General features: G+C 41.4%; 1 protein-coding gene across 1 annotated transcript in view; it reads left to right on the forward strand.

Moving 5' to 3' along the window:
- CSTPP1 (centriolar satellite-associated tubulin polyglutamylase complex regulator 1) overlaps positions 1-23,550 on the forward strand; it is a 180,381-nt gene that overhangs the window by 147,188 nt on the left and 9,643 nt on the right. The window contains exons 5-7 of the mRNA XM_063289701.1: positions 14,377-14,462; positions 20,610-20,805; positions 22,919-23,028. Of these exons, the coding sequence (XP_063145771.1) occupies positions 14,377-14,462; positions 20,610-20,805; positions 22,919-23,028 (392 nt within the window). The remainder of the gene's footprint in view (positions 1-14,376; positions 14,463-20,609; positions 20,806-22,918; positions 23,029-23,550) is intronic.

The following is a 23,550-nucleotide window of genomic DNA, read 5'->3' on the forward strand; positions in this document are numbered from 1 at the left end:
CAAATACTGTACTTTTTCAGGCAGAATAATTTTCTCGTATAACTTAATTTGTTGTCACTTAATTTAATATTGCACCAAATTTTACCTCTCTATTAATACTTTATAGCTCTTCTACAATTGTGAGGTAGGGTAGATTGATGCCTATTCCACTGTCTAAAAGGCAGAAAATGTGATACCAAATTCAGCCAATGGCTTTTAGTGTTTCCAGAGCTTGAAGATGCCAATGGCTATATTTTATTGCCTGGGAGATGGAAGATGCTCTGTGTGCCAGCTTCAAAGCCGTCGCCTTGATGTGGCCGTTGACCATCTCTGTAATGTGGTTAGTAATGAGACTTAAGAACTAGAGCTGTTACCAGACAGCAGCAGGAGGAGGTTTCTGGGACATAAGAAATAAAACAGAAGCACTTCGACATCTTCAAAGGGCTTTGTCCTAAATAGTAGCTTTTCTCCTGGGGACCCTCTTAGCCTTATCCTTTCTTCTTTGCAGTAATTAATTCAAGCTGCTCTGCATGCTTGAATTTGCCTCACTGAACTGAGCTGCTCTGAGTGGCAGGGAGGAAAGCCTCCTGCTACGTCCTGTAGCTCTTCCATCTCCTCCTCCCTCTACTTAGCTTTCTCAAGCTATTTCTATTAACTGTTATGGTCCAGAGCCAATGAAGATTCTCAGGAGTCTAAAGATATTGGAATTCCACATTGTGCTCAATGAAGCTAGAACCTACATGGAAGATAGGATTCCTATCTTCCTAACAATAACCACATACATTGGAAATTTTCACTGTAAGAACATCAGAACTTGTTGTTTATTTAGGTAACTACACCAAGTCTTGTTTATAACATAGATCAGGGGTTTTCAAACTTTTTCAGGCTATGGAAACTACTAGTTAAAAAAGTAGCTCCCAGAATCTCTGATCAAGGGTCAAAGCTGTAGTGACAGAAAATTTGTGTGTTCAAGTGAGCTTTTTTTCTCCTTTTGTCTTTTATAGAACCCCATGAAATTCTCACAGAACATAGTTTGAAAAATCCAGGTCTGGATTTTCAAGCATTTCAGCTGCATAATAACTTAACTGTTCACTAACAACACTCTTGTGGGTAATAACTATAGATGTTTTAGGTTTCAGATGTACCTAAGTGGTTTTGTAGACAAATGGATACCGTTGCTCAAAACTGAAAGCTTATCATTTCAGACTATTGGTTCGTTACCATATGGAATTCAGGTCTTTGCTACCTGAGGGATATGGCACCCCACTCCTCTTTCTTCTATCCTTGCAGATCTTTGCAAATTCCTCTACCAGAATGTTGTAGAAACCATGCAGCTGGAAGAAGTTCAGGGCTTCTATTCCCAATATTTCATGGCATTATACAGAGTTAGTGGTGTCTGCCAGTCCTCAATTTCCACCACATCAATCCCTTCATTCTCTTTGACTTCTGGGGAAGGTATGGCAAACTGAAGATGGCTCTGTGAAAATGCTGACTACTGCAGCAAAGACCAAGGAACCAGCAAGTAGACTGGTTCCTTGGAACCTGTCTGGATAAGGAGGATGGGATCCACATGTGCTCTGGATGGCTGGTTCACAGGACAGCGGTTTTCCACAGGTTGAGTGCCAGGAGTGGAAGAGATCAGCCATCTTGCTCACAACTGCAGCGAAGCTTTTTAAAGGACACTAAGTTTGCAAACCTCACTTTCTAATCAGTTTTGGAAATTGCCTATTAACCATCTTAAAGCTATTAGAGAACTTCAGAATGACAAGTTTGAAAAGTCGTCAGGTGATTTTTATCTTCAACTCTGAACAAAAGACAAATTAATTATAAGCTTAAGAACTTAAGGAATTTGAAATAAACAGCAAAAAGCTAAATAAGATTTTGTTGTAAGTTATAAATGGATTAAGGGTCCAGATAAGTTTGGAATATTGACTTTTACTATAAGGTTTTGGAATTATCTATAAAAGATAAATAGCTTCTTGTAGGAAACAGATTTATTTTGGCTATCCTGGCTGTTGTAAGCCATAACAAAGATAAGTTCCTTTATGGTTTTAGAAACTGAACACTAGAGGGGCTAAAGATTCTAAGCAGAAGGAAAAAAAAATACAAGCCTCTTCTTGATGTCAGTTAAAACTAGGAATTATAAGATGACACAAAATGTTATACATCAGAAACATTAAAGTAATGTTCTTTGAAGAATGGAGCCAGAAATTAGTAACTACAATATCAACACTGTCAGTAATGATATCTGTTTCTATGGAAAGACTATGTCCAAGAGATGTTAATGAAGGAATGACAGATGTGGAACAAATTTTATCTGACAAGACAGAGAAAGTACCAAAAATGGAACTACAAATGACAGGCCAAGAAAATAATTTAGAAAAGGATGTTAAGGTTACTGGATATACAAAAGAAACTGGCTGAAGTTTTAAAAATTTAAAAGGAAATATAAATGATAAACTAAAAGAATGACCTGAAAATTTTTTTATTGGATTTATGAAAGAGGCTTTTTAAAGAAGAAATCTGTGCAAAAGAAAAATTGAAGAGAAATCAAATCCTACAATATTTGATTGAATTAAAGATTAAGACTTTTACAAGTAAAAGGAAGGAGTATAAAGTTGGCTTATTTGATCAAAGTTAAAATAAGACTTTTTTTTTTTGCCAAGTTCTAGCAACCTATGGGCTTTTTGCTGACACCAGGATCGAAAAGTTGATGTTTTATGGATTTGCTTATACATAGGGGATGGGATATGGGATGAACAGATATCTGTTTGTAACCTTACAGGGGGTGAAGAGTTACTAAATGTGTTTACACTGGTTGTGATGAAGGTTGGAAGTAACTTCTTTATATATTTCTTTTCTTTTTCTTATTTTTTTCTTTTTCTTTTTTTCCTGTACTTTTAATACTTTTTTTCTCTTCTCTTTCTCTAAGTTAAGTTTGTATTAGTTTTTACTATTGTAATCAAAATTCTTAATAAAAATTATATTCAAATCAATGCCTTCATTCTTTTCAAAAAATTCTGGATTGTTGCTGTCAAAAATATTCTTCCCCTTCTTCATCACTGAGATTGGTTTGTAACTCTAGATTTCAGAGATTCATGTTGTCACATCTGCATCATAAAGATCACTGGTGCTTCTTTAACTGTTTTACTATTGGGATGAAAGACAGAAGGTATGTCAATATGGTGGAATATTGTGGTCCTGGAGTCACAAGTTTTGTTTGACTACTATTAATCCTGCAAATCACGATGTACATCAAATTAACCTACAGATTACTTTAAAGATGCAGAGATTAATAAATATAAGAGCCCCTTTGGACTCCCCTTCAGAAGTTCAGTGACATTTATGTTAGTTAACATTGAAGACTTCTCAATTGCTAAAAGGCATTTTACTTGTTAAAATAAGCAACTTTTTATGTTTTTTACGTTTTACTTTGTTTACAAGAAACAGAGGACCTACCAGTAATCAACCATGGACATCAGGCATGAAACTAGTAATAGAAAGACATTTCAAAAAACTACCAGTCTAGTGTTTCATTGAAGCAACATTGATGATAGTGCTAACAATATTTAAATCTTTAGTATATATACAGTATGTAGGAGAGATTCTGGTTTTACTTTATAGACATGACCTTTGATTTTATAAAACTGGCAGCTCAAGTTAGAATTTCTCTCTTGGCCCTCTATTACTCCACAACTGACTTTGTATGCCCAGTGAGAGAATACTCCATTTACACAAGAAAAATTGAATCATAAGTGAACAATAGCTGCCAAATTATCACAGATTGTTTGAAATCCACTAAAACAAATAAATTGTATATTCTCAGTGGAAACTCTTCCAGATTTAACTATAGCAGAATGAGAGAAAATTGAAGGATGGTAGACAATTTCTGTCTAACTATATTGTGAAGTGGAGACATCCAAGATCGTGCAAAAGCTTCCTTATGGCAATGAAAACATAATATATCAGAGTGACTTCCGCTTGAGAGGAATTACAGCAGTCAGGGCTAAGAAATCATAGCAGACTGCATGGGCATTCGTGAGAAAGAGCAACCTCCTACTGGAGCAGGGAAGACTTAAATTACCCTCATATCCACTTTGAAACTAAGTATTTTAGTGGACCAGCACTCCATGACTGTGGCAAGGAATAATGCAAGGTCTTCTACTTTGTCCTTTGTTAGGAGTACACTTTTGCACACTGCAGCCCTCATTATGAAGAACTTATGAGTAGTGAAATTGCACACTAGTGGAAAGAAATAAGACTTGGTGATAGACATGAGAAGAAGAAGAAAATTGGTAGAGCCAGTGCTGCCATATCAGGTTCTGCCATTCAGTCTCATTATACTCCTTCAGGTTTTTACCAACTGCATGACAGTAATTATATAAATCCATTGGATCAAAAGATTTCAGTTTTCAGTACATCCACAGCTGGTTTTTAGCAGGCTTTACCCTTTCCAACCTTGATTCAAGCATCAATCTCACCTTCTTTGTTCTCCAAGACTTGGATTTCTTTCTGAATTCAGTGAATCTTCATCAATTTCAACAAATCAAGTATATTGGTATGATAGTAGATTCTGTCATGGCTGGGCCTTCCTGCCACATGCCTGCTAATTGGCTATTTCCAACTAGACAACCAGCTCTTCCATTTCTGCTAAGTTCAGACAGGCCTAATTTAGCAGATGCTGGATTAAATAGCATTCTTGATGGTACTTATTATTTTTGCTTGTCTTCATCTCCAAACCATTCAATTATGATTTTGTTCCTGATTCCAAATAAAAATTAGCTTTGTTTTCCAAGAAGCATCACTCATTCATCTCAGATGGTGAATGGATCCACACAATCTCTCCAAAAGCGAACTTTTTCTTGAATTGCACCTTTCCTGATGCTGACCATAAACATTTTGCAAACAAGATGGGACAAACATTTGAAGCCTCACTCTGCCTGAGGCCATTGGTTCTGGAAGGAAACCCGGTGGCTGTCAGCACCCTGGAGCAACTTGCAATGTATAAGGAATACCTTGCTTTTCCACTTATAATCTCAGGTCAGATCATCTGTCCAACATGACCAGTGTCTTTTATATAAACAAAGTGGAATGTTGTTCTTCTTGACACTGCAATTGTCACATTGGTGCATATATAATAAAGTGTTTCTGAACAGAACATCTTTGTAGTGAGTTGTGTGGTAACATTCATGATTGCAGTTGAAGCTATGGATGGTCTGCTACATCTTGCATCTCTGGGGACATTCTCACATCAACCTCACTATCACAGCCAATTTTGCTGTGACCCAGGATTCTGGGGAATAATTATCTCCAGATGTTAAGTTCTGTGAAAAAGTATTTAACTTTTTTAGAGATTTTCTGGATCTTTGCTGCTGAATGTTATCCAAGCTTCATATGGATCTTACTGATACATGAAGGGAATCTGAATGAGTAGACTGTACTACAGCTTGGTGCTTGTTTAATTTATTTCATAAAGAGCAGTGTGAAAAAGTAATCACTGCCTTAGCTAAATAGATGGTTGCATCACCTGTAGATCCAATAACTGAAATTAAATGTTTCAGTAATTTAAGATTTGTCTCTCACATTGCTGTGTAGGAATTTTTACCATATCTGCATGGTGAACTGCTTCAACTAACAAACATTTGAATGTTTCCTAGAATGAACTTCTCATTTCACAACATTTCTATGGGGTATAAGTCTGCATTTTGACTTGGCCACCCCAAAATACTAAAATTGTTCTTCATCCATATTCTTATAGACTTGCTTTGATATTTGGGATTTTTGTCTTGCTGCCTGACCCACTAGTGCTTTAGCTTCAGCTGATGAATAAATGGCCTTATATTTTCCTATAGAATTCAGTGATATACTGCAGAATTCATGTTTCTTTCAACAATGGCAAGTCCTGCCACTGAAGCAGCAAACATTCCCAAGCCATGATACTGCCACCTTGGTGTTTGATAGTTGGTATGACATTTATGTTTTTGTGGAATGTAGTGTTTCATTTGTAACAGACTGTCAGCCCCACTAGGTAGAGCAGACCAGGAAGTCAATTCCACAGGAAGGCTAACACTACTTTTGTTGAGATTGGCTGTAATAACAGAATCTTGGAATTCTGATTGTGCTGTTCCTCCTCCTCCTCCTCTTCCTCCTCCTCCTCCTCCTCCTCCTCCTCCTCCTCCTCCTCCTCATCATCATCATCATCATCATCATCATAGTTCAGTGAACTAGGGAAGCATCTTCCTGAGCCAATTCCGAATGTTATCTTGTTCTGGGCTTAAAAATGCTTCAGCCCCTTTTGCTTAGGCAATGGTTCCTGCATATCTCCATCAATGTAATACTCTTTATTTTATTTTATTTATCAAATTTGTCACCGCCCATCTCCTCCCACCAGAGGGACTCTGGGTGGTTATTACAGCCATGTAGCCTTAAAAATTCCACTTTTGAGTCATCTGTCCATAGAACTCCTCCAGACATCTGGAGGATTGACTGGGTTCTTTTTAGGAAAGTTGAGATGGGCATTAGTGTTCTTAGTGAAGAATAGCTTTTGCCCTACAACTGTTCCATTAATTCAATTTCTATCCTCCACTTTTCTGATGGTAGGGTTATGAACATTAACTTTAACCAAGGCAAGAGAGGTCTGCAGATCCCTGGGTATTGTTCTGGGATACTTTGTGACTTCCTGGATGATTTTATGATGGAGTCTTGGAGTGATTTTCACAAAATTATAACTCTTTGGAAGATTCACGGTTATCCCGTATCTTCCCCATGTCAAGACCATGTCTCTGGCTATAAGTCAGTGTAGCCTCAGAGATGGTTTTGTAATCTTTTCCAGACTGGTAAGCTGGAATGCCTCACTTGTTTTAAGTGAGGCATGATGTAGCTATAGAATCTGTATGGTAGGAACTTTGCTGGGATGAGGGGTCAAAGTGTATGAGATTTATGCTGGGCAGTGCTGAGCCAAATCTGCCCTGAAAGTATTGAACTTAAGTCAGGAGTAACTTTTTTACACTGGCTCATCACATGTTGAATGGCTATCTATGAAATAAATGAAATAAGCACCCTCTTTGCAGCTCAAGCATTTTTTGTTCATACCCTCTATTTTTGCATCTACTTTTGCATGCAAAGATATATAAAATTCAGAAAATTTGGGGGGATGCATATAATTTTTCACAGAACTGTAAATGGAAAGTCTTTTTTGTGCTTCCCATCCCTACTTTTTGGCTCACCAAACTATTGCCAAGATTTGTTCTGGACAACCCTGTGCATCTTTATGACATCTGGTTCACCAGTTTCCTTCAGATGGCAAACAAATGTTTTCACCCCCTCTCCCTTCACAATGACTTCCTGTTGGGAGATAGTGTCCAGGTCCTGTATCTAATAGCCTGGAGTCTCACCTCTTAGTTATGTAGTACCTGATAAATGAGCAAATGGATGCCTCCAGGAAGACTGCTGCTGTTCTTATAAGGCTAAGTGAGCTATTTTTCAAATGGTTACCTCATCATCTTTCCATGGAAGCCCATGCAACTGCTCTATTTATGCCCTTCTACAACTTTTATTGTCTCTGAAACACAGAGTTTATCTTCTTTCAGTCTACATAGTAATTTCTGCTTTTCATTTTCCTGTCCAGTAATAGTAAGATTTTCCCCACCTTTTTGGTTCAGAAACATCGGCTTACTTTAGAGAGCCTATATCCTTGGTTCAGGATATCCCGGGTAATCTCATTCTTGGACTTCCATTATTTTATTATCCCCACTTGAGTTCTAAACTGTTTGAAATCATGACAAAAAATGTTGCCTACTATTAAAGTGTTTCTTCTTGCAACTATTAATTCTTTATATCACATCAGTGAACTCATGTACTTTTCACACTGATCTAACTTACTTCATCCAACTTAGAGACAAATTTCTGACCAGATGCCTCTTTCCTGCCAAAGGCAATGACTGATTTCCATCTGGCTCAAGTCGTACTTCTTCTGACTTCCTTCTCTCAGATGATATGCAGCAGATGCTTCATTGTCTAGATGTTGGCTGCAGCCTTGTGTTCTATGTTCTTCCCCATAGTCAAGGTCCTGGAAGCCCACTTCAACTAAAAGCAAGATTCTCCCAGAGTTTCTTTTAACAAAATTTATCGAAAGAGAATATGAAAAAATTACAGAAATCTCAGCAACTGGGTTGCTATTGCTTTATAACCTAATTTGTTTCTCAGCTAGTTAAGGTAGGGACTTTTTCAGTTTTTGGCAAGAAGGCTGTTCTCTTAACTAACTGATAAATGAGGAATGTCCAGGTGGCGAGGATATAAATCTGTCAGTTTCTGAACATACCGTTATACATATATGGAATGCTTAGAAATCACAAAGAACTACAAATTGTTTACTTGTAATTGTGATTATTCAAGTCCTTCTTAAGCAACCTCTTCTTTTACTCCTCTTGAGCCACTGTGTGGGTATTGGAACTGAAGTACTTCTCATTTCTTGGTGAAGGGATATGCTGGAGTGGGTGGAGTCTCATTACAAAGCTCAGTTTTAGAATGTTCCTAAATGAAGGGTCAAATACAGATCTATTTGAAGAACTACAGTTACAGGGAAACAGTCAATCATTTTGCCCTTAGAGACTCACATCAGGGGACTATAATATTACCTATTATAGGGTAATAGTCTGTAAGTACTTGTGGAAAAGCCAACAGATCATTCAATTTAAAATCAAGACTCATATGAAGGGATATAAATATATAAATCTGAATACTATGCAATGTATTAAAAAACATTGTTTTACTCTGCAGAAAATTAGTACAAGATCTTTTTAACATCTTGTTTGAAGACTCAGAAGAAAAATATATCCTAAAGGACAAGAGCCTTCATTTATATCCCTGATTCTCTGATTTATAGTTTAGAAACAGTTTTTAGTACAAAAATAAAAGTGGCTTCGGGAGAAATCCCCTGGCTTTTAAGATCTTAGGGGATTCAGGGGGGGGAAGGGAAGGGGAGATTGCCCATTCCCCTATATTAGGTGGCAGAGGGCTGGCGTCCCTTGGTGTGAGTGTGACTGTGCTACTCCCCCTGTGGGTGAGAGGCTCAGGAGGAGGTTAGGATTGGTTCTTGGTATGGAAGTCTACCCACCCCTGAGTGAGAGACAGGGGTGGCTAGGAGTGGCTGGTGTGTCCCACCTCTACTAGTGAGAGAGGGCGGGGTGGGGTATAGTAAAGGTGTGGATGGCAGTGGTGACCCAACAGCGCCGAGAGCAGAAGCTGGTGCGCTGGGGGGGATTGCCACTGCCTAAGGTAGATGTTGAGGGAGAAGATGGATGTGTGGGAAAAGGGACCCCTGGTTAAGCCCAGGAGTTCCGGAGGTCTGGGAGTGGAGGCTACTGGGCTAGAAAACTCTGGGGGCTGTAGGGCGGGCTATTCGATCGAGGTGGTGATGGGCCGGGGATGTTATGACAGGACCTGGAGGGCAGGCCAGCCTCGGGGAAGACGCCCCTGGTGGTTATTACCAGTGGTGTGTTCTGGCCCTCCGTGGTCATACCCAGGCCCTGGACGGCAGATCCTCACGACCCCTGGTCTTCGGCTGCTGCTACTTAACGCCAGGTCAGTGAACAACAAGGCCCCCCTCATATGTGATCTAATCACAGAGGAGAGGGCAGACCTGGCGTGTATCACCGAGCCCTGGCTGGGCTCAGAAGGGGGAGTAGCCCTCTCTGAGATGTGCCCAGCCGGGTTTCAAGTGTGGCACCAGCCGAGACACCAGGGCAGGGGAGGAGGGGTGGCAGTTGTCATTAGAAAATCTTTAGTGGCCTTCAGGGGCCCTGCTCCGCAAGTAGCTGGTTGTGAGACTCTGTTTTACAAGCTGGGATCCCGAGAACAGTTGGGATGGTGGTGTTGCTACTGTACCAGCCTCCCTGCTGCGTAGCAACCTCCCTGTCCGAAATGCTGGAGGCCATCTCGGGGTTGGCAGTGGAGTTCCCCAGGCTTATGGTTCTGTGGAACTTCAATCTGCCATCCCTGGGATGTGCCACAGAGACAGCTCGGGAGTTCATGGCTACCATGGCAGCTATGGGCCTGTCCCAGATTATTTGGGACCTGACTCAAGACTGTGGTCACACCCTGGACCTGGTTTTCTTGTCGGAGCAGTGGCAATGTGATCTGAGGGGAGAGTTAGATCTGTCCCCATTGTCATGGTCAGACCACGCCCTGGTGATCCTGAGATTCGATTCTGCCACCCTGCTCCACAGGGAGGCAGGACCCATTCGATTGGTCTGCCCCCGGCGACTGATGGACCCAGTAGGGTTTCAGAGGGAGCTGGGGGTTATTCCCAAGGGCCTGCTGCACAGTCCAGTGGAGGACCTAGCCACAGCCTGGAATAGGGCCGTGGCCGGGGCCTTGGACAGGATCGCACCTGTGCAACCTCTCTTGCCTCGTTCGATCTGTCACTCCCCATGTTTTACGGAGGAGCTGAGGGTTTTGAAGAGGGTCAAGAGACATCTGGAGCATTGCTGGAGGAAGACGAAGACTGAATCCGACCGAACACAAGCTAGAGCCGCTATTAAGGCCTACCTTGTGGTGGTAAGACCGGTGAAATGTGAGTATTTCTCCACTCTTATTGCATCTGCAGAATGCCGCCCTGTTTAAGATCGCTCGATCTCTTCTGGGTCTGGTAGATCCAGGGACCCACCTACAAGGCCGTTCGGAAGAGTTTTCACAGCATCTTCAGGATAAAATCACTCAGATCCATTCTAAGTTGGACTCTCAGCTTGAAGCGGAGTCTGGGGAGATGCCAGGGGAATGTACTTACCCTGTTATCTGGGAACGGTTTGATCCTGTGGGGCCTGAGGAAGTGGACAGGATCCTCTGGACTGTGAATGCAACCACATGTCAGCTTGACCCATGCCCTTCCTGGCTGATAAAATCAGCCTGGGAAGTGACTGGTGGTTGGGTCCAGGCGATGGTTAATGCATCTCTGAGGGAGGGGGTGTTTCCAGCTGCCTTTAAGGAGGCGCTGGTATACCCCCTCCTTAAGAAGCCATCCCTGGAGCCTACTATACCGGGCAGTTTTTGCCCTGTCTCCCACCTTCCCTTTTTGGGGAAGGTGGTTGAGAAAGTGGTTGTGTTGCAGCTCCAGAGAATTCTGGAGGAAATGGATTATCTGGACCCCTTTCAGTCAGGTTTCAGGCCAGGATATGGGACAAAGACTGCATTGGTCGCACTTATGGATGATGGCAGGAGCGGGATGGAGGGAGTGCATCCATCCCGGCTCTCCTAGACCTCTCAGCAGCTTTCAATACCATTGACCATGGTATCCTTTTGGGGCGGCTCAGGGGATTGGGGGTGGGCAGTATAGTTTTGTGCTGGTTCACCTCCTTCCTCCAGGGCCGTTCCCAGTCGGTGGTGATAGGAGAGGAGAGATCCGGCCCTCGACCCCTCCACTGTGGGTTGCCGCAGGGTTCGGTACTCTCTCCTCTCTTATTTAACATCTACATGAAACCGCTGGGTGAGATCATCCGTCACCATGGGATGAAGTATCATCAATATGCCGATGACACTCAGTTATATATCTCCATCCCGGGTGAAGTAGGTGATGCAGTCTCCACCCTTTCCAAGTGCCTGGGGGCTGTGGGGGCCTGGATGGGGATCAACAGGCTTCAACTGAACCCTGGTAAGACAGAGTGGCTGTGGATTGATGGCCCCTTGGGTTCCAGGAAGTTGTCATCTTTGGTTCTGGATGGGGTGGCACTGCCCCATTCGGAACCAGTGCGGAACCTGGGGGTCCTCCTGGACTCGCAACTCCTGCTTGAAGAGCAGGTGGCAGTCGCGGCCAGGAGGGCCTTTGCACATCTTCGGGTGGTGCGCCAGCTATGCCCATTCCTGGACCAAGATGCCCTCTGAACAGTCACTCATGACCTTGTCATCTCCCATATAGACAACGGCAATGCGCTCTACATGGGGCTACCCTTGAAGAGTATTCGGAAGCTTCAGCTGGTCCAGAATGCGGCTGTGCGGACAGTTACCAGTGCTGTAAAATCAGCCCATGTGACACCACTGTTATGTGAGCTGCATTGGGTACCAGTTTGCTTCTGGGTCCAATTCAAGGTGTTGGTTATCACCTTTAAAGCCCTACATGGCATGGGACCAGGGTACCTGAGGGACCGTCTCGTCCCCATAACATCAACCCGTCCCACCCAGTCAGGCAGGGAGGGCATGCTACGGACCCCATCAGCAAAGGAATTTCATCTAGTGGGGTCCAGGAGGTGAGCCTTCTCTGCAGTGGCGCCCGCCCTTTGGAATATCTTGCCCCTGGAGTTGAGACGGATTTCCTCGTTCTCGGACTTCCGGAAGAAACTGATGACCTGGTTCTGCCGCCTTGCTTGGGAGGGGGAGATCGATAGCTCCACCTGGGGTTGGCTAGTGCCATCGCACCTCTTAGTGATTGTGTTCCATCTCCACTTGGATTTTTCATTTATTTTATTTATATCTTAATGGTAATTTAGATGGCTATGGTTTTAGTGTTATTTTATTGTAAACCGCCCAGAGTCCCCCATTGGGGGAGATGGGAGATGACATAAATTAATTAATTAAATAAATAAATAAAAACAGATTATTTTTAGTTTTTAAGAGACATCTGATACTGAAATACATGGTGTCTATCTATTAATTATGTACAATTGTGTCATATTTGTACATCAATAAAAAAACACTAGGAGCATGTAGGTTTTGAGTATTATTTACTATGGCATTATGGTATAGACCATTTCAGAGTTGCAAAGGTAACTTTCAAGAATTGGCTGTGGGGAAACAACTAAGGAACAGCTGGGCAGATGAACATGGGAAAGAAAGATTAGGCAGGTGGTGTTACTTGAGTATACTTTAAACTTGGTTACATTTGAGAATATTGATTCAGAGGATAAATCTTAGAGAAGGGTGGGTTTGGGTCAAGGAACTAAAGAAAGAAAGATAACACTTGGACACTCCAAACAGTTAACATGGTATCTACATAATACATCTTTTTCCTGTGGCATTGTCATGTTCTTGTGTGCTTCTTTTCACCTATCCAAACAATGCTGGCAAATTAATGGCGTAATAAATGGGTATAAATTCCTTCCTCCCCATCAGCTGCTGCTTTATCATCCAGCTGATCTTCCCTGAAGCTTTTGTAAGGGTATCACAGGATTTTCTTTCATTTTGTTTTGTAGATTTAATGTAGATCACTGCTGTTTGGAATAGCAATATAAATTAGGATAGTAAAGTTTTGCTCTGCCTATTAGTATTAACTGTCTTCATCCAAGGTTAAAACAGCACAGAGGCGGTATTTGTGGTTGTAACCTTGTTTTAGTTTTACCCTTTAGACTATTGCTACCTTTCCAAAAGCAAGATAGCAAGTATTTTTCATTTGTCTCTTCAAGATTTAGTTCATCTTTAAATTAATCTACTTTATTAATCACCTCAAGCAGTATCAAGGGAGGGTTTTGAAGAGGGTTTCATATATATGAAGAATATATAGAAGTCATCTGTTGGTTTGGGATGAGATGTCATCAGTATGCCAGTGACATTCAGTTGTGCATGGAATTCCAGCCCAAGCTGGAGATGCTGTAGAAGTCTTTAACCAGTGTCTTGGGGTTGTCAGGGACTGAGTGAGGAAAAACAGACTCATATTACCCTTCCTAGGATGGAACTGCAGTTCATCTGTGAAGTCTGAGTTATCCGAGAACTTCAGCCAGTGGTTGCTTCTGATGGGTCTTGCTCCCCGAAGGAGCTGGACTGTGATCTGGGGAATCCTCCTGGACTCACAGCTCCTACTTTAGCAGGAGGTGGAAGCCATGGGGGGAGGGGGGCACTTTTCCCTGTTTCAGTTGGTGAGCCAGTCATAGCCCTGCCGGGACCAGGAAGCTCTTGTGACAGTGACTTGCATCCTGATCACCACATGACTGGACTATTGCAGTGCACCTTATGAGGGGCTGTCTTTGAAGAGGATTTGGAATGCAAATGATAGAGAATATGGCAAACAGACTATTAGCTGGGGAAAACTGCTATTGCAGAATCCTGCCCATCTTGAGATCACTGCATTGGCTATCAGTTGAAAGTGCTAGTTGGTTAACTAAATACATATGCTGCTACCATCAGCCTTTAGTGGTACTTCCTAGGAATAGTAAAAGAATAGTAACAACAATGCTATAATAACAAAAATAACATTTGAGAGCTTTCTGGGTTTCCCTTTGATTGTCTTAGAACATTGAAGAGAAGAAATTAGATGGGCTTAATAAAGCAGATTCTGAAGCTGATTTGGGGAAATGTAGAACAAAATGTGACTCCTTTTATCAGTTCTGAACATTTCTGCTTTACTTCCAATACCCTGTATCTCTGCTGTACATTACATTGGCTGTTGCTGAGCTCTCTCCTTCTCAATTCCAGGATTGTTTTAATGGATGATGCTGTGGACTGTTTGATGTCTTTTTCAGACTTCCTGTTTGCCTTCCAGATCCAGTTTTACTACTCAGGCAAGTCCATCCTACTTTATTAGATTTCTGATTAATGTAATCGGACAGATCGCATACCACAGTGCTGGGAACAACCTTGGCCAGACAGTTTTGCTCTGTAATAAGAATTGTGCTGTCAGAAATCTGTTTGTTAAGCTTTGTTCTGTATATCTGACCCAGATTATTTCATACATTTTTCATGCTGGATCAGGTGGCGATTATGAGTAATTTTAATTAATATATTCCTACCATGCTTTTTAGAGCAAGTCTTCATAAGGCAGTTTGCAATAAAAATATCTTTAAAAACAACTGATAATAGCATAGATAAACTCATATACTAAGGACCAAAAAATGTCTACCCCAATAGTTACTTAAGGGAAAATTTAATGAGAGTGGAATGGTCACCAAAAAGGCTTTCCTGGTATTGCCAACCTGATTGCTTTTAGTAATAAGCCAGAGAACAGGATCTCTGAGACTGGTTTACAGGCTTTGTAAATTATGCCAGGACGTTAAACTGAGATCAGTGATGAAGGGCAGCCAGTGCTCCTGACATAATATAATTATGATATGATTAAACAATCGCACCTGGTCTTTCCCATGCTGGTGCTAATTCCCATAATCCCCAGGCCAACTCTACAACCATTGTGGTGGCTGTTGTTTGTATGAATTCAAGGATGGTAATTCTACATAGCTTCAGCAAAGGATCGTTACCTTGTCATGGTACTGGAGCTTGAGCACCTCAATGATGCCATGAGCTAAACCGTGAAGGGCCACCCAAGACGGGAAGGTCACGACAGAGAGGTCAGACTAAATGTGATCCCTGGGGAAGGTAATGGCAACCCACCCCAGTATTCTTGCCGTGAAAACTAAATGGATCAGTACAACCAGAGATATGTCGGTATACCATCAGAAGATGAGACCCCCCAGGTTGGAAGATGGTCAAAATGCTACTGGGGAGGAACAGAGGATGAGTTCAACTAGCCCCAGACGTGATGATGCAGCTAGCTCAAAGCCGAAAGGACGGCTAGCGGCCGACGGTGCTGGTGGTGAACGGCGAATCCAATGTTCTAAGGATCAACACACCATTGGAACCTGGAATGTAAGATCTATGAGCCAGGGCAAATTGGATGTGGTTATTGGGGAGATGTCAAGATTAAAGATAGACATTTTGGACCTCAGTGAACTGAAATGGACTGGAATGGGCCACTTCACATCAAATGACCACCAGATCTACTACTGTGGACAAGAGGACCACAGAAGAAATGGAGTAGCCTTCATAATTAATAGTAAAGTGGCTAAAGCAGTGCTTGGATACAATCCAAAAAACGATAGAATGATCTCAATTCGAATTCAGGGCAAGCCATCACAGCGATCCAAATATACGCCCCAACCACAGATGCTGAAGAAGGTAGAGCAGTTCTATGAGGATCTGCAGCACCTACTGGACAACACGCCTAAAAGAGATGTTATTTTCATCACGGGAGACTGGAATGCTAAGGTGGGCAGTCAAATGACACCTGGAATTACAGGTAAGCATGGCCTGGGAGAACAAAACGAAGCAGGACATAGGCTGATAGAATGTTGCCAAGACAACTCACTCTGCATAACAAAGACTCTCTTCCAACAACCTAAGAGACGGCTTTATACATGGACTTCACCAGATGGACAACACTGAAATCAGATTGACTACATCCTTTGCAGCCAAAGGTGGTGGACATCTATACAGTCGGTAAAAACAAGACCTGGAGCTGACTGTACTTCAGATCACGAACTTCTTACTGCACAATTTAGGATCAGACTAAAGAGATTAGGGAAGACCCACAGATCAGCTAGATATGAGCTCACTAATATTCCTAAGGAATATGCAGTGGAGGTGAAGAATAGATTTAAGGAACTGGACTTAGTAGATAGGGTTCTGGAAGAACTATGGACAGAAGTTTGCAACATTGTTCAGGAGGCGGCAACAAAATACATCCCAAAGAAAGAGAAAACCAAGAAGGCAAAATGGCTGTCCGCTGTGACACTAGAAGTAGCCCAAGAAAGAAGGAAAGCAAAAGGCAACAGTGATAGGGGGAGATATGCCCAATTAAATGCAAAATTCCAGAGGTTAGCCAGAAGAGATAAGGAATTATTTTTAAACAAGCAATGCGCGGAAGTGGAAGAAGACAATAGAATAGGAAGGACAAGAGACCTCTTCCAGAAAATTAGAAACATTGGAGGTAAATTCCAGGCAAAAATGGGCATGATCAAAAACAAAGATGGCAAGGACCTAACAGAAGAAGAAGAGATCAAGAAAAGGTGGCAAGAATATACAGAAGACCTGTATAGGAAGGATAACAATATCGGGGATAGCTTTGACGGTGTGGTCAGTGAGCTAGAGCCAGACATCCTGAAGAGTGAGGTTGAATGGGCCTTAAGAAGCATTGCTAACAACAAGGCAGCAGGAGACGATGGCATCCCAGCTGAACTGTTCAAAATCTTGCAAGATGATGCTGTCAAGGTAATGCATGCTATATGCCAGCAAATTTGGAAAACACAAGAATGGCCATCAGACTGGAAAAAATCAACTTATATCCCCATACCAAAAAAGGGAAACACTAAAGAATGTTCAAACTATCGAACAGTGGCACTCATTTCACATGCCAGTAAGGTAATGCTCAAGATCCTGCAAGGTAGACTTCAGCAATTCATGGAGCGAGAATTGCCAGATGTACAAGCTGGGTTTAGAAAAGGCAGAGGAACTAGGGACCAAATTGCCAATATCCGCTGGATAATGGAAAAAGCCAGGGAGTTTCAGAAAAACATCTATTTCTGTTTTATCGACTATTCTAAAGCCTTTGACTGTGTGGACCATAACGAATTGTGGCAAGTTCTTAGTGGTATGGGGATACCAAGTCATCTTGTCTGCCTCCTGAAGAATCTGTATAACGACCAAGGAGCAACAGTAAGAACAGACCACGGAACAACGGACTGGTTTAAGATTGGGAAAGGAGTACGGCAGGGCTGTATACTCTCACCCTACCTATTCAACTTGTACGCAGAACACATCATGCGATATGCTGGGCTTGAGGAATCCAAGGCTGGAGTTAAAATCGCTGGAGGAAACATTAACAATCTCAGATATGCAGATGATACCACTTTGATGGCTGAAAGTGAGGAGGAACTGAAGAGCTTTATGATGAAGGTGAAAGAAGAAAGTGCAAAAGCTGGCTTGCAGCTAAACCTCAAAAAAACCAAGATTATGGCAACCAGCTTGATTGATAACTGGCAAGTAGAGGGAGAAAACGTAGGGGCAGTGAAAGACTTTGTATTTCTAGGTGCAAAGATTACTGCAGACGCTGACTGCAGCCAGGAAATCAGAAGACGTTTAATTCTTGGGAGGAGAGCAATGACAAATCTCGATAAAATAGTTAAGAGCAGAGACATCGCACTGACAACAAAGGTCCGCATAGTTAAAGCAATGGTATTCCCCATAGTAACATATGGCTGCGAGAGCTGGATCATAAGGAAGGCTGAGAGAAGGAAGATAGATGCTTTGGAACTGTGGTGTTGGAGGAAAATTCTGAGAGTGCCTTGGACTCCCAGAAGATCAAACCAGTCCATCCTCCAGGAAATAAAGCCAGACTGCTCACTTGAGGGAATATTAAAGGCAAAACTGAAATACTTTGGCCACATAATGAGAAGACAGGACACCCTGGGGAAGATGCTGATGCTAGGGAGAGTGGAGGGCAAAAGGAAGAGGGGCCGACCAAGGGCAAGGTGGATGGATGATATTCTAGAGGTGGTGGACTCGTCCCTGGGGGAGCTGGGGGTGTTGATGGCCAACAGGAAGCTCTGGCGTGGACTGGTCCATGAAGTCACGAAGAGTCAGAAGCGACTAAACGAGTAAACAACAAATGATACATAGATAACGCTATGGTGGTCTAGACCAGAGTAATGCATATGTGTAAACTGAAGACAAGGTAACGTTGATAAACCATTCCAAGCTAATAAAATGTAGTCCTTGCCACTAAGGAACCCTGTCTCCACAAATATCAGCGCTCTGTTTAAGTGTTTCAGATTCCAGGCCCTAGTAGGGAAGTGAGTTTTTCTAAGTATACCCTATCCCCATTGTCCCTGTGCAAGCTGGTTCCATCAGTATCTAGGGTCTTGAGTGAAGATTGGATTCTAATCTCATTAATCCTTTTTGGGGCCTCTCTGGTAAATGTAAGAAGATTGGGGAGATTGAGAGCCTGCTTACATGGGAGACGTTGGAGGCAAAGCTGACGTGCTTTAGCACCATTTTCCCACCAGAGGTTAAAATTGAAAAACCCTGAAGGCATCTCAGAGGTATTCCCAGGCTATGGTACCTTGTTCCATGGTAGAGCAAATCCACCTGAAACTTGTTTACAAAATTTGTTTTCATCAGTCAACATAAACAAGTGCTAGAAATCAGCCACTACTCACAGCTACCTAGCACCTTGAATTGCAGTTAAAGAGATCAGTTTCTACAGATATGATAAACTCTATGTGATTTTTGCACATCATTCAGAAAAGTCTACTGCATATAGGAAATTTCAATACTGAACACATTGTATTACGGTCAGTAACCAGTACAAAAACAGAGAGAGAGAGAAAGAGAGAAAATACAGCAAATATCCATATATATATATAATAAATGACAAAGTGGTTAATTTAAAATAGCATATAAAATTGTAATAAAACCTACTGAGTTGATCTAATCTAGTTAACTAAATTTATAAAACCTATTATTTGTAAAACTCATTTGCTTTATTTGCTACTTTAGAATCCTTGGTTGGGCACATGTGTAAATAAGTAAGAAAAAATGAAAAGGAAGAAGCAAATAACTTTTGTGGCATACAGTATTAGGACAAAACAAAGAATTCTGCCTTGCTAAGCCTGCTGATGATAGTTTTTATCTGTGAGGCACTTAGGCTTCTGTAGGAAATTCCAAATACTCAGCTCAACTCTTTTATTCTGAGAAGCAGTTTTGCCTCTGCTGAAATTAAAGCAAGAGGCAGTTGTTATCATTTATTTTATTTGAGAGTAAGATGTAATAATTATGATGGTGTGCAGATGTTTATTATGCCAGTTTTAGGAGAGGGCATCGAACTAAATAGCTTATTCCACCACTGCTCCTAAGACAAGTTTCTCTGTTGTTTCTCTCTGGAAACAAGGTTCACTTAATTGCATGGCAATCAATAACCCCTTCCTCAGGTCATCTTTCTCTCTACAATCATGTCATTTGTGTGAGAGAGACTATACTATTCTTGAGGTCAAATTAAGAGAAAGGAAAATAAAAAGCAAGAATTTATAATATGCTTCATCCTTGGAGAGTTCCAAACTTTCAACATCACGTTAAAATGCCACCTATCTGCTTCATACATATATTCTCGCAGGTTCCAAGCATGCAGGCCAAGTTTTGCAGACCATTACCATTGGATACCATTTCTGTTGCTACCCAAATTCAGCAGTTTTTTCAGGTCACCCACCAATCTATACGCATGCAAACCACTCAGAGTGGAATCTACATCTCTACATAGCTGACCAGGATGGTTAATATATAGACTCTGGGAGTAAACAGTAGGGAAATTTTGGAGCCTGCAGGAGAATGCTTTCCAGCCAGTTTCTTTCCTCATATCTCCTTTGACCACCTTACCATATTTACTTTGAACTTGCACTGAAGCACATTGGGCTGCTGACTGTAGCCTGTGTAACACACCCCTCCTTCCTCCTCCAATAAAGCCAAATATCTAAGTTGGATGGTGTTTATTTCTGTGACACTATATATAGGAAGATACTCTGGTTGGGTGGCCTTTCTTTTATTCTTCTTCACACATGAAAATTCTATATAATTGAAACCCTAGTCCAAAGAATAGGATCTGTAGCCCACCCAAAAGGCCCTTTGAGGTAGCTTGGATAAGCATTGTGTGATTTTCATGTTACATAGCAAGTGGTTTGCAACTAGGCTGTATATTTACTTAGGAAATTTGTCCATTGCACATTCTTACATATGCTGAGAACCGTTAAAAAATTCTCAAAATATATAACTAGAGGAGAATTAACTAGCTACGTAGTTAATATAGTCTTTTATACAGCACTGGATTATTTTGAGTAATTGTGTATGCTGATAAGTGGTTTTTACAACATATCTTTATTTTTTAACAGAGTTTATTGAAAATGTGGCTACCATCTATCAAGAGCTCTTGACGGGTAAGAATCCAAACACTGTGATTGTGCCCACGTCATCTTCTGGGCAGCATCGTTCACGTCAAGCTCTCAGTGAGTGCAGTCCAGTCGATGGGGTGGAGGCATCTGCATTTTACCAGTGCCTTGAGTCTTTGTGTGACAAATCCAAATACAGGTAAGGCCGGCTGGCAAGAACAAGCCGTATCTGCCTTGGGGTAGGGAAGAGGCTTACTGACATTTTGGTAGCAGAAACAATCCATAACAAAAAGTTCTTGGAAATGTGGCCTGGTATCCCCAGTCTTGTGCTGTTTGTCTACTTCCTGAAACTAACATATGTATCACATACTGATACAGATTAAGTTTCAACTCTTGTTTGTATTATGCAATTGATTTTCAGCTATCACCAGTTCTGCCCCATTTTATATCAGTGAACGTATTTTGACTTCTAGATTTCTGAAGGTCTCTCAGATTCATTGATTTAATTCATTGGTTCCTCTGAGAAAAGGCACATGGAAAGGGAACTATTTCATTTTGAAACACCAGTGCACTTTATTTACAATAAAACTATACTGACTCAAAGAAATAAATGGATTAGAGTGAATAAAGGTCAGCTGCAGTTGAAATAAACAAGAAAATAATACAATTTTTGAAGGTAAAAGGGCAAGATTTCATGGGACACTGTTCCCCATCCCACCAGTCCTAACTGTGGTCTGATAGCCAAGAATTGTCACCTATAGAATGAAGCATGAGATTTTAAAAGGGTAGCTTAAAATTATAGTTATGCAAACTCTCCTCCTTAAGGGTTGGACTTTTCATTTGTAGTTGCAGTCTCTATTACATCTAAGCAAACAACTAAACAACTTTCCTGTGGCATTCAGTTTGATTCAGGGCTCTTCCGACCATACAGTTTCAATGCTGGGACAAAACTTTGCAATATTTTTTTAAAAACAGAGCTTTTTAGTATCAATACAGTGAAACATTGACCTTACATATCTTTGGAGGAGAGGGGTAGTTGTGAGTATATTTACAATGTAAAATATCATGGCATCACAACAAATGACTTTGAGGCTTGGGGTATGACTAATAGTCACAGAATGCCTGCCATGAAAACTGATCCCTTTTAGGCCTCTCTCTTATTTTCTCATACATGTACACATGCCAAAAACATACGAAGAGAGAAAAGCAGTACCTGTACACACAGGGAAATGTCATAGAGAAGAGAGAACACAGATGCATACATTTATAGAGAATACAGTGAGAAAGAGATCATGTTTTCTCCTACATCAATCGAAGCAAATCTTCTATATGCAGGGCAATGGAGCAGTTGCTTTACTGACTTGCATGGGAGGCAGAAGGCTGCTCTGCTGAAACAAAGGTGGAAAGGGAGAAAGCCTGTTGCCCAGTGGCGGATGGGCTTCTTTATCTACTCACCAGCAAAAATTTAGAAGTTACTTGCTATTGTGGAGCCTTGCAAACAAAATTATTGGTCTTGAGCAAATAGAAAGTCCTTTGTTTTACGGTTGTTTGCATTTGCTTGAAAACCAAGGAAACATAAAGTTCAAAATAGCCTTTTATGCTTCCATTACTTCCCTGCTCTACTCTTCTCTGTACAGCACTTGCAAGAGAAGTGGGAGTTATCGTTATTGAGATAATTCATTTTTGGGATGAAATTCTAGTGTTGCTGTGGCTCACTCATGGAATACCCAAGACAACCCACATTCTTCTGGCAAGACTTCTCCCTTCAAATTCCATGCCTCCTTCCACTCCCCTGTCTTCCTGCTGAGGGAAAAACAGGGAAAGCACAGGGTGGTTTCTGAAAGTTTTTCTAACACATGGGTTTACCCACTAGGGAAAGCTTGCACTGAATGACCTGTCAGGAAAATACAGGGCAGCCATTAAAGGTAAGGAGGGGGGCTTTGGGAAAGGGGAGAACATTTATTAAAGCCCCATAGAATGAGCTAGACCACCATACCAGAGTTTCTCAAACCCTGCTCTAATTGCTGGCTGGCCAACTAGATTTCCTTCAACATGAAGAAGAAGGTTATTGTTCAAAGTAGTTGGGAAATACTTTTCATCAGGACCTTCTCTTCCCATGATTCTCTCAAGTTAAAAGCAGTCATGGGTACTCATGGATTACTAGCCTAATTCATTGTAGAAAGTTACATTTCTCAAATTGTAGGAAGATGGGGTTCATGGCGCAGATAATTCAGTCCATTCAGTTATCCATAAGTCTAAAGGAAAATAATTCACAGACATTGATTTGTAGTGTTTTTCTTTTGTTTGCCTAGCTGCCCTCCGGCCACTGTTCTCAAGGAAATTCTGAGCAATGTACAGAGATGGACTTTCTATGGATTTCTGATGGCTCTTGCAAAACATAATGGGATCAACAAAGCTCTTGGTAAAGAAAAGTCCTGTATTTTCCATGATTAATGTTTTAGGGATCTTGGTGGCCAAGATTCCTTTGTCAACCTTTGTCAAGGTTACAGAGTCTACAAGGCCAGTAGATATATTTCAGAAAAGTTTATATTTAAAGCAAAACAATTCCATGTGATTTAAACAAGGCAAGCCACAAACCAAAACAAAAAAAGTCAAAAGCCTTAATTTCCACTCCACCACTACATTTTTAGGTGTTGATATAATCTTTTAAAGTGTGAATGGGACAGATGTGTTTAGAAACATGGGTTTTCTCAGGCAGCTGTGACTAACTGAATCTCTGAGTGATGGTATGCTGAATCTCTTGATGGCATTCAGAATGAAAATGGATTTACATTACCAGCTTCCCTTCTAAGCTGTTCTAGGCCCCCAATCTAGGAAAGGGCGCAACTGGCACACCAGATGGAGTTGTACAAAGACTTTCCTGGCCACAGCTGACAGCTGCTTTGAATATGCAAATAAACCAGGAAAATTATTAGCCTACCAA

The sequence above is a fragment of the Candoia aspera genome, chromosome 1, assembly GCF_035149785.1.
Source record: "Candoia aspera isolate rCanAsp1 chromosome 1, rCanAsp1.hap2, whole genome shotgun sequence".
NCBI classification, from domain to species: domain Eukaryota; kingdom Metazoa; phylum Chordata; class Lepidosauria; order Squamata; family Boidae; genus Candoia; species Candoia aspera.